This window comes from Podarcis bocagei, assembly GCF_964188305.1.
Source record: "Podarcis bocagei genome assembly, chromosome: 13".
Taxonomy (NCBI): Eukaryota; Metazoa; Chordata; class Lepidosauria; order Squamata; family Lacertidae; genus Podarcis; species Podarcis bocagei.
In genome coordinates, this window is record NC_138138.1 from 37,230,348 (window position 1) to 37,247,730 (window position 17,383).

General features: G+C 48.1%; 1 protein-coding gene across 4 annotated transcripts in view; it reads left to right on the forward strand.

Moving 5' to 3' along the window:
* The window catches only part of PLEKHA4 (pleckstrin homology domain containing A4), a 44,777-nt gene that overhangs the window by 14,486 nt on the left and 12,908 nt on the right, over positions 1–17,383 (forward strand). For 3 of the 4 annotated variants that reach the window (XM_081168296.1, XM_081168297.1, XM_081168295.1), the window contains exons 2-11: positions 2,929–3,037; positions 7,403–7,513; positions 8,268–8,340; positions 9,649–9,749; positions 11,279–11,394; positions 12,358–12,621; positions 12,800–13,358; positions 13,458–13,535; positions 14,433–14,534; positions 15,440–15,508. In XM_081168296.1, coding sequence (XP_081024422.1) covers positions 2,954–3,037; positions 7,403–7,513; positions 8,268–8,340; positions 9,649–9,749; positions 11,279–11,394; positions 12,358–12,621; positions 12,800–13,358; positions 13,458–13,535; positions 14,433–14,534; positions 15,440–15,508 — 1,557 coding nt within the window. In that variant the 5' untranslated portion in view covers positions 2,929–2,953. The remainder of the gene's footprint in view (positions 1–2,928; positions 3,038–7,402; positions 7,514–8,267; positions 8,341–9,648; positions 9,750–11,278; positions 11,395–12,357; positions 12,622–12,799; positions 13,359–13,457; positions 13,536–14,432; positions 14,535–15,439; positions 15,509–17,383) is intronic. The other variant, XM_081168298.1, reaches the window with a different exon arrangement.

Here is a 17,383-nt window from a genome sequence, read left to right on the forward strand (position 1 = left end):
AGCAGTTGAGCTTTGGCAAGCAGGAAAGATAGTTTTGGATTTCAGGATGCTAGACAGATTCTTCTCTCTCTCCCCCCCCCTTGCCTTTCCTCTAAGGAGTTCAGGGTAGTGCATCTGGCTCTCAAGGGCCAGCCCTATTGTTAGGCAGAGTCAGACCGTGGTGGTTTTTGCAGGGAAAGCGCTGTGGCAAAACAACAACAACAGTAAGTGCTTGAGCACAGACCTTTTAAGAACGGACCTGTTCCTAGACACACTGTGCGAAAGGAAATCTGGATGAGCCCTAACACAGCTATCCCATCTGGAAGGTATCTGAGTTGTGTCTGTACTTATGGCTGCTGCAAATTAGGCTTGAAAGTCATGCCTGCTGCAGTTGGCAGAAGTTGGCCGGGGTGTGAATGTGCATTGCTGAGAGAGGCGCACGTCTAGTTGTCTAGGATTGGTTTGGTTCGTAGGCCCAGGAACTCTTCTTGACCCCCTGGGGAAAGATTTGCCAGAAGCAATATAACGAGGCACATCTGCTTATTTTGTGCGAGAGACACCCAGCACAGGGAACTGAGCTTCCCCTGGCAAAGAATGTGGATTTGCTTTTTCAAGCCCAGGGAATTTGCAGCCTAGAGGCTAACGTGCTTTCCATTGTTGCAGCGGTTCTCTGAACCTCTTCCTTTCTGTAAGCTGAGAACCAGTAAGATCCTGCCTATCCCTGCCCTGGAGAAATCTAATTATAGGCAGCCATCTATTCTTTTGAATTCACCAAAGTGGGGTATGCTAGGCTTCCTGCTATATCTTTCTGCTAGGAGTATTAGCTTTGGCTACAGACATTAGTCAGGAGGAGCCACATAGCAGTGGAAGGGACCATGATGCGTTCTGTATGGTTCAATCCCAGCCATCTCCACTTAAAAGCATCTCTGAATGTTTTGGTAATGGTATGCACAGCAACTGAAAAATGTGACTTGAAATGCAACAGGGAGGGAAGAACGACCTCGCTGTGTTTTCAGCTGCTAACATGTGCATAGCTTTAGTCTCAGAGCAGACCCATTGAAATTAATGGACATGACAAGCCCATGAATTGCAATGGGTGTACTCTGGATTACTTAGTTGACTTAAATCCATAGTTGTAGGGGGGGGCATAGATGGCTGGCTGAAATCCCACTTACCTATAGCACTAGATATATACCCCCAGCATGGTTAGAGTGTTGGGCTGTGACCTGGGAGACCAGGATTCGAATCCACACTCAGCCATGAAGCTCACTGGGTGACCTTGGACCAGTCACTCACTCTCAGCCTAACCTTATTTTACAGGGTTGTTTTGAGGATGAAATGGGGAGGAGGAGAACCAGCTTGAGTTCTTTGGAAGATAAAGGTGCTATATAAAAATGTAATAAATAATAATAGAAATAAATAATGGAATCAGTAACGCCAGTGGACAGGAGTGCCAAAAGGGTGTTTTCCGACAGTCACTGTTTCTGGGTGGGATTCAGTCACATACCGCCCAATTTAGGTTGCACAGTTAAAGTTGATCGGGAGGCCTTATGCAACAGATTCACCTCCCTGAAAAACCTTGCTTTTTAATGACAAGGAAAGTGATAGGAAAAGGCCGTGAAAAGTGTGGGGGAACACTTGCTTTGATGCAACGGTCATCTTAACCTCCTTGCAAACAAGTGAATGCCCACTGGATAGTCAGCATCGTCTAATCTCCCTGCTAACAAGTCGGGATGAATGCTCAGCAAACCAGATGCCTAGAAAGACCATGAAGTTCTAAATGTCTACTGAAGAGGGACTCAGAAATTGCTTCCAGGGGTTAAAAGCCTCCGTTATTAAGAAATGCAGGCCTGAGTGTTTAACAACAAAGGGGTGATTTAACTGTAGAATTCTGCTGCCAAGAGAAGGGGTGGAATTTCCCATCTCACCGAGTTGACACTCTCTCGAATGAGATGCTTTTGCCAGACACAAGCAGGTGGGCTTGATCCAAAAATAACTAGAGGGAATTTGCTGGCAGGGGTTGAACTGGGGAGCAGGTTTAATGGTTTCAACACTCTATTCTGACTTTCAGTTCAAAAAAAAGAAACGATGAAAAAGAATCAATGAAGCCTGCAAAATTAACACTGTGTGTGTGTTACATATACTGGAATAAATGGAAAGATTTTAACAGGGGCTGATTGGTGTCTCCTGCTGCTTCTAAGAAAATTCAGTTCTGTGCCTAGGAAACTAAAATTCTAAGCTCAGCAACTTAAGTTAGGTGAAGCAAAAAAACATATGTTACTACACTTATTTTTCACAATGCTGCTTTATTCTATAATTTATAAATGTATTTTGGGTTTTTGTTGTTGCCAAATCTGGAATGGGAGGGCATGAAAGGGATGGAGGTGGGAGAGAGAATGGAGAGAAAGAAAGGGATTTGAAACCATGTTTATCAGATGGGAACAAATAATGAAAGAAAGAATGGATTTTGCATATCTTGTCAGGAAACACTTTGTTGGGGGGTGGAAATATAGTCTCAAGAGGGAGATCATTTAAAAACATAATATGAGCTTTCTGGATCAACCTCCATGCAGGACCTACTGTGCTGGATATATCAATGTTCTGACTCAGCAGAACCCAGTTCCCTGTGTTCCTAAGCTGGTGGGATGTGACCCACAATTGTGTCAGGATCTCGCCCAAGTTGCATCACACAGACAGTACAGTGACCATCTTTCTGTGGGAGGAAAAAGAGGTGGGGAAAGAAAGGATGCCATGAAGGATGGTTTGGTCGAGGTTGTCAAAAGTGGGTTCCATGAGGCTGAGGGGTTAAGCCCGGGGTCCCCGGAGAATGTTAAAGACCTGGTGCCTTACATTCCCCCAAAGTGCTGGCCCCAAGCTGTGGGATTCTGGTACTGTGAACATCACATGAAGCGTTCTTGCAACAAGCCAGCATTCTCTTTTCTTTTCCAGATCAGCACTGGGTCAGCTGAGGACCATGTCGGAAGGGGACCGGCCTACAAGTGGCCTGAGCCAAGCCAGCAGCACAGTCACCATCTCTTCCGTCTCCATGGGAACGAAGGTGAGGAATTGGAAGTGGTCCGTGCCCTCTGGACAGGTGCTGCTGGGTCGATAGATAGGCTTCCAGAGATCCTGCTCGCCTTGTCTTCCTGAGCTAATGGGCTTTGCAGCTTCATTTGCAAGGAACACCTGAATAGTGTTTACCTCAGGAGTTGGCAGCTTGTGCTTTAAAATAAACAAATAACCAAAACTCTTTTTCGGGAAAAGGAGAATTCTACAATAACCATGCGAACAAGTCCACAACATTTATGAGGCCTCAAAACATTCACACTGGCAGATGTATCCCTGCATACCTATGTGAGGGCTTATCCATATTTCCCACTGCTTTCTCCCAGGGAAAACTGCTCTTTAGTGCCCAATCAGAGCAAAGGGGGCAGTCTGGGACAAGTGTGGATGAGCCCTCAGTCATTTGTGGCACATTTGTGACCTGAAAGGAAGGGAGGAGGGGATAATCATTTTTTCTCTCGGTTTACAAAGGCCTTCTTTCTTTCTTTCTTTGCTCTGCCATCACCCTAAGGTCCCAGGACAGGTTACAACAATTAAAACATAATGTTTAAAACAACTTACTATCGCAGAAATAAGGCGAGTCCTAAAAATCCCCGATGTCAAACGCCAGGGTAAAGAGGTACAAACCTTTGTACGGTGAAGATGCCAGACAGTGCCGGATTTACGTATAAGCTAAACAAGCTATAGCTTAGGGCTACACTCTCTTGCCCCCCCAAAAATTTACTTCTTCTTAACTGTATTTCAGTTCAACAGTTACTTTGATAAAATACATATTTTGTTATGTGCAGATGGCTTTAGATACCTATTAGGTCCATAAATTACCATATAGCATATATTCAACACAAAAAACAGCGGCAGTTTGTTGTTGACAAAGGACAGCTGGACATACAAAGGGCCCCATTACCTTCAGCAGCTTCATCACACCTAAATTCGGCCCTGATGCCAGACACACTGTGGGGCAGAAGTTCCACAATTTAGGGGTTGCCATAGAGAATCCCCTCTCCTGGGCTATTTCCCCCAGCTTCTGAGGGTGATGGAGCAACCCATGAACTTTACTAAAACCATAAATAAATATATGGTTTGGGTTGAAAAGACTTGCTTGGGAGATGGTAATTAAATTAATTTGAATGAGTTGTGAACAGCAGCTCAGATGTCCAATGCTTATACCATGGGAAGCAGCTCATTTCACCAACATCAGAATGGTTTCATAGGGATTTCCATTATTACAGTGATAACGTATTGCACCTGAGTATTTGAGGAACATGAGGCATTTTTATTTACCGTAACTTAATTATATCAGAAGCCACTGTACATTCAAAGAATCCCCAAATGCTGTACAGAGAGAGAATTATAGAACAATACAGATCCCAGAACTGTAAAAAAAACAAAAAACCCAACAAGGATTAAAAACTGCAGGAATAAGGCAGACCAATCTTGGAAGGCTTGGAAGACAAGAAAAGTTTTCAACAAAGGTCAAAAACAATGTTGGAGCTTGCTTCACTCCCAAGGGGAAGCGAATTCCTGAAGTCTGGTGCCACAGTGTTGAAAGCGCAGGCTCAAGTCTCAGCACGCCTTGCCACAGGGGTGTTGGGCATCAGCAGCAGATCTAAGTGATTGGAATAGGATGTGTGTGTGGAGAGAGAGAGAGCTTCTCAGATGCCCCGATCCAGAATCATATGAGGCTTCTAAATACCAGATTCAAATACTTGAATCTAGTTTGGTAGCCAATTGGCTACTGGCATGTGACATAAGCATATGTAGAAAGAGGCAATGTTTACCTTGCTTGTAAACAATAGATCTTGAGATTGTCTGAGGCCATATGCACTCTAGCGATGTATTGGGAATATTCTCTTGGTCTGTTTATGTGTAAAATATTTTATGTAACAGGGACACGGGGGGGGGGGCGCTGTGGTCTAAACCACTGAGCCTAGGGCTTGCTGATTGGGAGGTCGGCGGTTCGATTCCCCACGATGGGGTGAGCTCCCGTTGCTCTGTCCCAGCTCCTGCCAAAGTGCAAGTGGATAAAAGGTACCGCTCCGGCGGGAAGGTAAATGGCATTTCCATGCGCTGCTCTGGTTTCGCCAGAAGCGGCTTAGTCACGCTAGCCACATGACCCAGAAAAACTGTCTGCAGATAAACGTCGGCTCCCTCAGCCAGTAACTGTTGGGTCCTTTACCTTTACCTATTTTATGTAACATACATTCATTTGGGATACTCACCACTGGCAATGAGGCAAATGGATGTTTACAAGTGCCTGCTGCATAGATTTTGCAGTGTAACTATGTTTGAAGCTGTCTTAAGGAATATAAGAGAGAAGAAAGGAGAGACAGCACATCCAACATTCATCCTGAAATAGGCTCTAGTCCAGGCATAGGTAGTCCCAAAACATCTGGAGGGCCGAGTTTGCCTATGCCTGCTCTAGTCCAGCAGTGTTGAAAGCACTGTACCTTTAAAGCACTTTTGAAATATACTCTTTCCCTCAAAGAATTCTGGACACTGCAAGTTTACCCTTCACAGAGCTACAGTTACCTTAACAAGCGACAGTGCCCAGAATTATTTGAGGGAAAGACTGATGGTGCTGCAAGGCTGTAGTAGACAAATAGCAGCATCCCTCCCAGAAATTGCCAGTTTCTAAGCCACACTCATAAAGAGTGCCAGTTCCTTTGGCTTATCATCCTTTCACTTATCACTTTCCTGGGGTAAAAAGTTTTAGGGCTGCAGCGCTTACTCAGGTTTGGTTTCCCTTGGAAGGAGGTCACGGGAGGCCTATTGGCATTGTGTAATATTTGCATTTGAACTGATTTACATAGGTGGAGGCAGGCACAGCTTAAAACACTTGAACTGATAGGCAACATTACATCAGATCTCTAGGGAGGCAGCCAGCAACCAGAGATCACCTTTTAGAGCTCCAAACTCAGCTTTTTGTGGCCTTCCCAGTCAAGCTGAAACTGCTGTCTTCTCTTCACATAAACACCTGGATTACATCATCCTTAGTCAATGGGTGGCCATGGGGTGGGGGTGGGGGGAGTGGTCTGCCTCCGATGCTTCTTTCTATCTACATTCCCACAACATTCCTGCAACAGTAGACAAGGGGCTAAGTATTTAGTTCCCTATTACAACATACCTCAGGGCTATTGACCACTCTTTTGTCAGCTTCAGGTATTGCCTCAGGGAAACCTGCCCAATAACCCTATTTACAGAAATTTGATAGGAAACCTGTTGCTTTTTTCAGGTGGGATTTAATCAAATACTGGCAAATTCAATTTGTGCAGCTGAAGTTGATTTGGAGCTTTTGAGCAACAATATCCACTTGTTCCTAAAATTGGGCCATTGATGATAAAGCAGGTCTGGAGGACCTTTGGCCTCCCAGATGTTGCCAGACTTCAAGTCCAGAGAGTGTGGCCAGTCACCAGGGATTATGGGAGTTGTAGTCTTAAAACATCTGGCAGGCTGAAGGTTCCCCACATTTGTGATACAGGGAAGTGATTATCACCAGGCTTGTAAATGGCATTAGCCCACATTCTTCCATTTCTTTCCTTACCTCCTCCCCCTGCTGTTTGACCACTGCCAATTTTGGATTGTAAGCTCCTTCGGAGCAGGGACCATGCATATACTGCCTAGGTAAGGGATTGCAGTTTGTAGGGTAGTTTGTCCACCTTGCTTCCCAGCTTGCATTCAGCTCTTACCTGTGGCTTCTAGAAGTTGTCAGCATGTGACAGCAGCCACACATTGTGAAGGGCTTTGATTGGCCGGCTAAACCAGGTAAGGGTAGCCAATGGGTCTCAAATCCTAGATGAGTTGGGGACTTCTCCTGCATACAAAGACAGGCTCCAGCTGATTGAGTGGACGAGACCGATAGCAGGTCCAACAGTCAAGAAGATGGTTTCTCCCCGTGCTGCAGAGGGAAGTGAGGGGCAGATGAGACTGGTCAGCTTGGGAAGGTAGCCCATCTAGGAGAAGGAAAACTCTGGTCCTAAAACTCCACTGCCTTGTGAGATATCTTTAGGAGAAGAGAAGGCTAAGGATTAAGCCTACACAAATCTGGAGTCCCTAAGACGGTTGGGTGGCGCCTTGTGCGCCTCCTCCCAGCAACTCCTGCAACCAAGCTGGGACCAAACATATTGCTCTGCTTTCCTTTGGACCACATCAATGAGATGGAGAGGGGGGAGGTCTTGTTGTCTGGGCAGCCCAGGACCTCCATGCATGCTGCCCAGGCTTGTGCCCCGTTAGGCAAGGTGAGGCCACGGTTTGGCATCACCCCACAGAGGCGCACTCCATTGTCTTGAGACAGACCGATGCCAACACTGATGGCGTGCTATTAACAACCCAGTATTGCATTTCACCATTTTGTCTTCTGCAGCCACGCTCAGCCCGGCCTGTCCGGAAGGTCCATGCTTTTGGGAAGAGGGCAAACTCCATCAAGAGAGACCCCAACTCGCCTGTCATCATGCGGGGGTGGCTTTATAAACAGGTAAAAGGAGCGTGAGAAACGAAGGGGGTTCCTCAGCTCAGAAGCAGCCAACGTGGTTCCCTCCAGGTGTTTTCAGCCACATCTCCTCCCATCTGCCCCAGCCAGTGTGGCCATTGGTCAGGAATGAGGGGAGTTGTTACTCACATAATATGGGTGTTGTCACGTTGGCTGTGCATTAGCCTGAAGGATGAGTGGCTGAATGCTGACATGGGTGGACCCAAATAGAGCAAAGGAAGCCAGAGGCTGCTGGTGGCATCACATGCTCAGCATCTGTCATTCTCGAGCAGCTGTTAGAGCTCCAGTGTCGCAGGGGCCACCACAGATGAGAACATGCTCCCCACCACCACTGTCAGCATTGCCAATACCACAATAGATCAAGATCTTGCAGAGATTTTGAGATCTCGCCCAGAGTTGTCATGATCTTGCCCCAAATCAATGTTGATGGTGGTGCCACTTAACGAGCAGCTCAATAAATAGCCAATGTCGTGTCATCTCCCTGCAAGGAAATCAGGACAAATCTTTGATAGAGAGGTCTTCTGGAAGTAGCCCATGTCCTCTAGCCAGGGACAGAATGTTTCTCCTCCATTTATGGCAGAAAGCCACATGTGTGACTCTTAGCAGCTTTACTACCAATCCTGTACCCACTGATAAAACAATATGTTTGACGTAACCAAGCAGAATGATCATGGGTTCTCCTGGGAGTTGATGCCCTGGCCACCTTTGATCTCCCTTTTCCTTTCCTTTCCTCCTCCAGGACAGCTCTGGTCTTAAACTCTGGAAACGACGTTGGTTCGTCCTTTCTAATTACTGCCTCTTCTACTACCGAGGTAATTGGGATTTCCCCATGGTTCTGCCAGAGGTGGGCGGAAGTGATGTCATTGTGCTTTTGGAGGGAGGGCTTTTTTCAAGTCTCAGGCAAGGTAGGCTGGTCAGGCATTGGAGGGTGTGCCTCCTTCTTCCTCCTGTTGCTTTCTCAGCCTATAACATTCCTTATGGTCTGTCTGAGAGCATAGCTGGGAAAATATGCTGTAGGTTGGGGTGGAAAGCTCATGGGCCTCCAGCTGTTTATTCCTTTTACTTACTTATAAGCATATTTTTATACTGCTGCAGCAAAAAAATACATCAAAGTGGTTTACAACAAGAATTTCTATATGTATTCTAAAAGCCCATATGTTCTGTATCCAAATCTAAAAAGGGTGTGCTGAGAATTTGGTTGCTTTCATTTCATTTTCGACTCTGCTCCTGACTCTTTCTGGTGGAGGAGTTTAGCCTTATATATATCCTTTTTCTTCTGATTCCTCAGATTTGCACAAAACCGGATGTTGTGTTCTTTTGGTTCATCAGATTTGCCCAAAGCCAGAAAACTGCACAAGCAGCTATACAGTTGCCTGGCTCTGTGCTTTTGTGTACTTCTTGGGTGGGGGATATTAAAACAAAAACAAGATGAGGACACAGCTATCTGTGGTCATGCCCTATTGGCACTTAACTGGGGTGATAGAATCCACAAACTAGAAAGCAGGGGGAAACACAAAAGATAACACCTGCTGGTATGAATAGGAAAGACCGAAATTGTTTCTCATACGGAAATTAAAATATGTGTGGGTGTGGACTACTCCAGTGTAATTCAAATTGTGTGTGTGTGTGTATAAACAACTAAATAGTGCTCAGATGTGGACAAGCCCTTTTGTCCCTCAACTTAAGCCCTACGGTTGAGAGAGAAGGCCTTGACTCTTCTCCCTACCAGCCGGACCTTAGGCAGTGGAGTGGACTGCTAGCCAGGTTTGACGGATTGGAATCGCTAGTTCAGGCCCCAGAGATCTTGAGGGCCCCACAGGGCTGGAGGGGAGAACCTGTGGCTCTTTAGACGTTATAAGGATCCAACTCCCATCAGCCCTGACCCTTGGGCAGGTGGGCTGGAGCTGATGGGAATTGGAGTCCCAACAACATCTCAAGGGCCACACAGGGTTCTTTCCATCTGGGCTTTAGGGAAAAGTGCATTGAAGCGACTTCTTAGAATCATAGATCTCAAGGGTCCTCTAGTCCAAACCGCCCCCCCCCCCCGCAATGTAGGTCTCTCCTGTGACTTTTTTCTTTCCTTTGGCAGGGTTGGAAATGTGTGTGTGTTTGTTTTCCAGACAGCCGCGAAGAGAAAGTTTTGGGCAGCATCCTCCTCCCCAGCTATGAGATCCGGACAGCGTTCTCCAAGGAGAAGAAGAACCGGCGCTTCATATTCAAGGTCAGTCCACCCAGAGTGAGATGCTTGTTTTCTTTCAAGTCTGATATTTTGCTGTCACCCAAGGTCTGTTGACAACCATGAGTGATGGGTGAGAGATTCAACTTAGTTTGCATTTGAAGGTGAACTTAAGTCCCACTGTGCAAAGCAATAGGAGAACCCGAACAGAGTCGCCCTTCGGAATCCGCATTTCTGCATATTTTGCAATGCACACAGTGTGTGCATATACTAGGGGAAACTGTGCACGTAAATGAAAACAGCATACAAAAAGGCATTATATTAGGGGGAATTGCTTTGCAAAAAATGTGTACATGAGGCAAAATTGCACACGAACATATATACCGTATTTTTCGCCCTATAAGACGCACTTTTTCCCCTCCAAAAATGAAGGGGAAATGTGTGTGCGTCTTATGGGGCGAATGCAGGCTTTCGCTGAAGCCTGGAGAGCGAGGGGGATCGGTACGCACTGACCCCTCTCGCTCTCCAGGCTTCAGGAAGCTATCCGCTAGCTGTGGGAGACCCAGCTCTCACAGGGCTAGCGGAGAGCTTGCCTGCACCCAGAAGCTTGGGGCGCACTGAGCTCCGCACGCCCCAAGCTTCGGGATTAGCGCAGTGCTCCGCTAGCCCTGGGAGAGCTGCGCAGCTCTCCCTGGGCTAGCGGACTGCTTGCGCGCACCCAGAAGCTTGGGGCGCGCTGAGCTCGGCATGCCCCAAGCTTCTGGTGTAGCGCAGCGATCCGCTAGCCCTGGGAGAGCCGGGCGGCTCTCCCAGGGCTAGCGGACTGCTTGCCGGCACCCAGAAGCTTGGGGCGCGCTGAGCTCCGCACGCCCCAAGCTTCGGGATTAGCGCAGCGCACCTGGGGGGAAATAAAATTTTTTTCCTTTATTCCCCCCCAAAAAAACTAGGTGCGTCTTATGGGTCGGTGCGTCTTATGGGGCGAAAAATACGGTACATATATACACGTACTGGCTGGCACGCTTCCCATTTCTTGCAGTGCAGTGGTACCTCGGGTTACATATGCTTCAGGTTACATTCGCTTCAGGTTATAGACTCCACTAACCCAGAAATAGTACCTAGGGTTAAGAACTTTGCTTCAGGATGAGAACAGAAATCGCGCGGTGGTGGCGCGGCAGCAGCAGGGGGAGGCCCCATTAGCTAAAGTGGCGCTTTAGGTTAAGAACAGACCTCCGGAACGAATTAAGTACGTAACCAGAGGTACCACTGTATTAGGAGAAAATTGCCGAAGAATTTTCATGAAGCCTTTTTTTTTTAAAAAAAAGAAAGCTAATAAATCGCAAACTGATGTGGAAATGTGGAAAAATGACAGGCAAAATGAGAAATGGAGAGAACCAAAGCCAACAGATTCTCTCCTCCATTAGCCAGCCATGCAGAAAGCCCACCAGAAGCCCTCAAGCCCACCCTCTCCTCCGCTCTCCAGCTGTTGTCCACCAGAATTTCTGTATGCCTGCTGCCCCCTTGAGGATGCGTTGGGCCACTGCAATGACCCTTCTTTTTCTTCTTTTACCTTCCAGGCCGAACATCCTGGCATGAGAACCTATTATTTCAGCGCAGACACCCAGCTGGACATGAATAGCTGGATCCGCGCCATGAACCAGTCGGCCGCCGCCGAGTGCGACTATGGAAGCTAGTAAGGGCTGGGGACGGGTGTATTCTACGCACAGCCCTGCGCTGGCTGGCTGTAACCTTGCCTCTGGGGTTCTCTGGTTTGGGGATGGGACATGAACCCATCAAAAGAGGGACTGAGAAATAGGAACTTTTGAAAGGGAAGCAAGTTCCATTATGGTCAGGATCATGGAGAGATTAAAGGTGCAGATGTTTTTAAAGTTCTCTAGGAGAGAGATTTGGTTTGCTTAGGATGGGAGACTCTTCTTCCTGTGATGGTCCCTTGGGGAGGGGGCGTCACCTATCAAGGACCACATCCAGCGGCTGAGACAGATGCCCACTGTGGGGAGGAGGGCAAAGCCAAAAATAGGCAGTGCCGCTCGCCTTTCTTCCTTTCAACCATCACCTTCTCTCTCTCCTTCTGCCACCCCCCACCATCACCCTCTGCCTCCCCACCCAGCAGGCTGCCCAGAGAGGGACAAGTTGCTGATGCCAGACACCCAGACTCGTCACTTTGAGATTAGTTTTGAAATTAGCCCGTGGACACCCTTATTTTAGGAACACGGGGTGTCTGGATTCATGGGTTACCCAGAAGCAACGTGGGCGAAATGGGGAGGTTAAGCTGTGAGCTTTGAAGGAGTCAGCTAGGTTGCGGCGCAGGCTGGTGCATTAGGGCGAAGCAAGGCATGGCCCCACCTATCTCAGCCTGCCCTCAGCCGCTCCACATCTTCCTTCCTTCCTTCCTTCCTTCCTTCCTTCCTTCCTTCCTTCCTGTCATTGACTCTCTGGCGCCACCTACTGTTGGGCTCCCTGCATTCCGCCCTACCAGTCTCAACAGCCGCCACTGTGAGGTTGGACGCTGGGTGGGGTTGGAGGGGGAGGAATCTTGATTTCAAACTCTCTGCGGGCAAAGGGGAAGGTCATCACAGGGGAACCAGCCACCTGGGCTTTGATACAGTCTAAAAAAATCTTCCCTTCTGTCCCTCAGCAACCGGAGGGGTCTTCAAAGCCAGTCCCCGTCCACATGCACCAGCTTTGAGGACGTCACACTCACCCCAAACGACTACGCCAAAAGCGCAGAATCCCTGGAGATCGCCCGTCTCTCGGAGGCACACGATGAGGAGGCCTCGTCGTCCGACAGCCTCCACGTGCAGGACAGTCAGCAGGGGACTCCGCGGCTCGGGAGGACGTCGTTGTGCAGCTCGCTCAATGGTGGATACAGCCACATAAGGAAAGAGCAACCAGATTTAAGGTAAGTCAGTGGGTGGAGAGGGAGGGAGGGAGGGAAGAACCAGTTTTCTACCAGGGGGTGCCGTGGGGAGCTAATGATGATTGGCTCCCACAGGTGCTGTTGCGGCGGGACTTGGATTGTCATGTTTGTTGTTTGATTCTGTGCCTTCCTATTTTCTTCCCTCTGTTTCCATTGGCAGCTCCCTGTCTTCCCAGACTCACGGAAGCCCCTCGCCCGTCATCCACCCCAAGCTCTCCTCCCGGCCGCGGTCACCATCCGAGAGCCCCACGCCTTCCTCCCCATCCCGGACCCCTCAGCCTTCCCCTCTGCTTTCCATTCGCTCCTCTCGTTCCTACTCCCTCCCCCTGACCCCTGCCGAATCGCCTCAGATACCTGACGCCCGCCAGTCACCCCCTCGCGCCCGCAGGAAGCCCCCGAGAGCTGCTGCCGCCACCGCACAGGCCATCTCCTGCGAGGACCTGTCCGCGGCCTCCCCAAGGGGCCTCGGGCGCCCCAACACCCCCATGGGGCGCGTGGACATTGCCCCCGGCGAGGGCCCTCCCAACAACCCCTACGCCACGCTGTCACCCACCACCAGGGGGCGCACCCTGACGCCTGCTGACCGGTATGACGTGTTCCCCTCCTCCGAAGACCCCTATGGCAGGCGTTTCGCCCGGAGCCCTCACCACAGCAGGGCCCGGCCCGTGGGCGAGGAAGGCCTGGCGCCCTCATTGGCGAGGCAGCTGCCACCCAGCAGAGTAAGTAGAGGCTGCGGCAGCAGTGGGCATGGCGGCTCTGGGTTTGGGGCTTATCTTGGCTTTGATCCACCCTAGCGCTAACCTTTCCTTTCCTGACAGTTTGCAGACCGAGGTTATCTCTCTCCGCCAGCTGGGACGTCCCGTGCTCTGGTCATGTCTCGGCTACATGGGCGACTGGTGAGTACCGGGGGCTGCGTTCTCCATCTTTCCCGTTCACCATGGTCCTCCTCTCCCTGGCCTTCCTCTCCCTGTGACACGGAAACAAACGAGTCTGTTGGCTTGAATGTCTCTTTCCCTGCTCATGACCTGGGCTGTGTGTACCCTGTACTTAACGTTTCTGAAATCCTGAGCCAAAGGATTCTCAGTTCTGCAGCAGGAAAAATTCCGCAACTTGCGTAAATCATGCAAATGTTGAGCTACAAACTTGCTCCCTTTAAAAAATAAAAAGATTTTTTTCTTTCCTTTTTTTTCTAGAAAGCTGCATTGTGCGGCCAATATTATATTGCGCAGTCTTTCTGTGCAATTTGTGGCATACCCTGTTTAGGGAAGTTTTTAATATTTGATGTTTTATTGTGTTTTTAATACTCAGTTGGGAGCCACCCAGAGTGGCTGGGGAAACCAGCCAGATGGGCGGAGTATGTATGTATGTATGTATGTATGTATGTATGTAAGTATATATATATATATGTAAATATATAAATACATACATATTATTATTATTATTATTATTATTATTATTATTATTATTATTATTATTATTACTATTACTATTATTATTACAGTCATACCTCATGTTACGGCTGCTTCAGGTTACGTGTTTTCGGATTGCGGTCCGCTGGAAACCCGGAAGTACCGGAACTGGTGACTTCCGGGTTTCGCCACTTCACGCATGCACAGAAGCGCCAAATCATGCCTGCGCAGACACAGCACTTCAGGATGCGAATGCTGTGAGTTGTGGATGTGCCTCTGTCACGGATTACGTCCGCAAGCCAAGGTTCCACTGTATACCACACAGTCCTGCTCATGAGCTTCCCTGGCTACTCTCCCTAACACTTGCCTTCCCTTTCCCTACAGATCACCCCCCACTCTGCCTCCTCCAGCTACCTCCACCTACCACCCCTGCCCCCCCTGCCTAACCGGCCCACCCCTGGGAAAAGGACGTCTTTGGGAACCACGGTATGTGATTTCGTGCTTGATCCTCCCTTGAGTCTAGGACTTATCAAACGCTGGCTTAGCAAAAAGAATAGGCTGGCCAGGAAAGGACAGCAGCACATTCTCTGAGTTCTGTTTTAATACCAAATTGTCCTCCCGTCTGTAATGGTTAACACTGGGCTCCACCATTTGCCCCCCGTTAGCTTAACATTGGATTGAACAGCCCTTGAAGTAGTTGGTCTTTGAAGCCATGGGCAACTTATCCTGATAAATACACCCTCTTAATGCTGAACACATAAATGTCTTGGGCATATTTAATTTTCTTTTTTAAAAAATATAGTTTTTATTATTTTTCCATTTAACAATATATAATCACATCATTATTATCCACTTTGCCGCTCTAGCTCTTTCTAGCCTATCAACTTCCTTCCCTCCCGCCTCATGATATAACCTTTATATCATAGCCCTTTATGCATTTTCCAATTCTAATTACACTCATTACAAAATACCTCAAAATTTAAGTAAATATAAAAAGGAAGAAAATTTCTCATTACAAGTCTTCAGACAACCCTGCTAGTGATTTCAATTGCTTACAATGATCTTTCAAATATCGTGTAAATTTACTCCAGTCCTTTTGAAATACTTGACTGCTGCTTTCGGATTCTTCCCTTCAGCTTCGCCAGTTCCGCAAAGTCCATCCTTTTCACCTGCCACTCTTCTTTCGTTGGCACTTCTTGTTGTTTCCATTTTGGGGCTCAAAGAATTCTTGCTGCTGCTGTTGCATACATAAACAGTCTTTTATGGGCATATTTAACTTTCGTGGTGCAACAAGCTGGCGTTTCTCCTAGGAAACCATGTGGGAAGTTCGGGGGCTTATCCAGACGTGCCTTTGCATGTTGTTCACACCAACCATTTCTCTGTCTTTCCAGTGCCGGACTCTGGTGCGAGAGAGGAGCATCCATGCTGCCGGGGGGCAGCGGTTTGAAAGCGACACTGATGTACGCACTTCTGCTTCTTCTCATATCAAGGGTTCATTTGTGTGTTGTTGTTGTTTTTTAAAAAAACTTTTAAAATTATTTGCATCCAGCTTAGGAAGCCTAGAGCATAAACATCACTTTGAGCAGGGGCAGGGGAACCTGTGGTCCTCCAGGTATTTGCTGGACTCCAACTCCCATCAGGGATGATGGCAAAAAAGATAAAGGGACCCCTGACCATTAGGTCCAGTCGTGACCGACTCTGGGGTTGCGGCGCTCATCTCGCTTTATTGGCCGAGGGAGCCGGCGTACAGCTTCTGGGTCATGTGGCCAGCATGACTAAGCCGCTTCTGGCGAACCAGAGCAGCGCACGGAAACGCCGTTTACCTTCCCGCCAGAGCGGTACCTATTTATCTACTTGCACTTTGGTGTGCTTTCGAACTGCTAGGTTGGCAGGAGCAGGGACCGAGCAACGGGAGCTCACCTCGTCGCGGGGATTCGAACCGCCGACCTTCTGATCGGCAAGCCCTAGGCTCTTGGTAGTTTAACAATATCAGGAGGGTCACAGGTCCCTGCATCCTTGACTTACGAGTAGATGGAGACATTCTTTCATCTATGGGTGAGGGAAGAAGGAATGCCTCATTTATAACACAGTGTTTGAAAGCTCATTTTTGAAATCTCTTGCAAAATAAGTACCGTATTTTTTGCACCATAACACTCACTTTTTTCCTCCTAAAAAGTAAGGGGAAATGTCTGTGCGTGTTATGGAGGCAATGCCTACGGGTGGCATGCCTACGGATTTTCCTCCCCTAAAAACTACGTGCGTGTTATGGTCGGGTGCGTGTTATAGAGCGAAAAATACGGTAATTACTTCCAAGAAAACAGGGTTGGGATCCACTGTGGGGGTCACTGCAAAATAATTAACATTAAACTGGGTTGGAATCCACTGTAGGGTCACTGCTCAATGCTGAATTTACAGAGAGTTAGTCCTACAGCTTGTTTTATTGTCACCTGCACAGCTGTCAGGAACATCCCCAGATTTTTGCCACTTTCTGTTTACATTTTCAAGCAAAAACCAACTCGGAGAAGTGCCTCTCTTCTGACACACAACACACAAGGCTTTGTTTGAGACATTTTACTACACACTGAAATTGGCTGAAGGTGGAATAATTCCCCCCAATAAAACTGTGTACATCGGTTTCATGCTGCAGCACGTCAGTTTTCTAACAGCATTAGAAGTCGCCTGGGGTTTTACAGGGTGGGAAATCACCCTGTAAAACTGGATGTGCCCAATGTTTTGTTGTCTTGGGTGAGGTCAGGAGAGTCAAAAAATAAAGTGCTTTTTCACACAGCGCACCGTTAGACTGTGGAAATCACTCCCACAAGAGGCAGCGAAGGCCACCAAGCTGGGATGTTTTTAAAAGAGGATTAGATACATTCATGGAGGGCAAAGCTATCAAGAGCTACTATCCCATGGGCAGAGTGCAGTTGTGCTCATGTCCTGCTTGTGGGTTTTATATGGCCTCATCCAGCGCTCCTTATGGTTTTTGTTGTTGCTGTTGTTTTTAAATCTGCCTGAATTAATTTGGATCTCATTTTTAGTCCATTAAGAATTTGAGTTTATTAATTTAAACGATTAAGTGACTGGCCTTTGGAATGCTACATTGTTAATAGCATAACCCATCTCTGATTTGGAAGCTCTCGGGGGGAAAAGAATTTTGCCAGGGCTGTCTTAAGCATATGCTGTGCTGGGGTGCAAAGATCTGCCCGGCTGGGGACCCCCCCCCCCTTCCAGGTTGCCCAGTCCCAGGCGTGCAGGAAGGCAGAGCTGGCCGGCCGCCTCAGCGTCTCGCTGGCTTGGTCACCCCCGAACTCGCGGCGCAGAGCTGCCCACAGCAC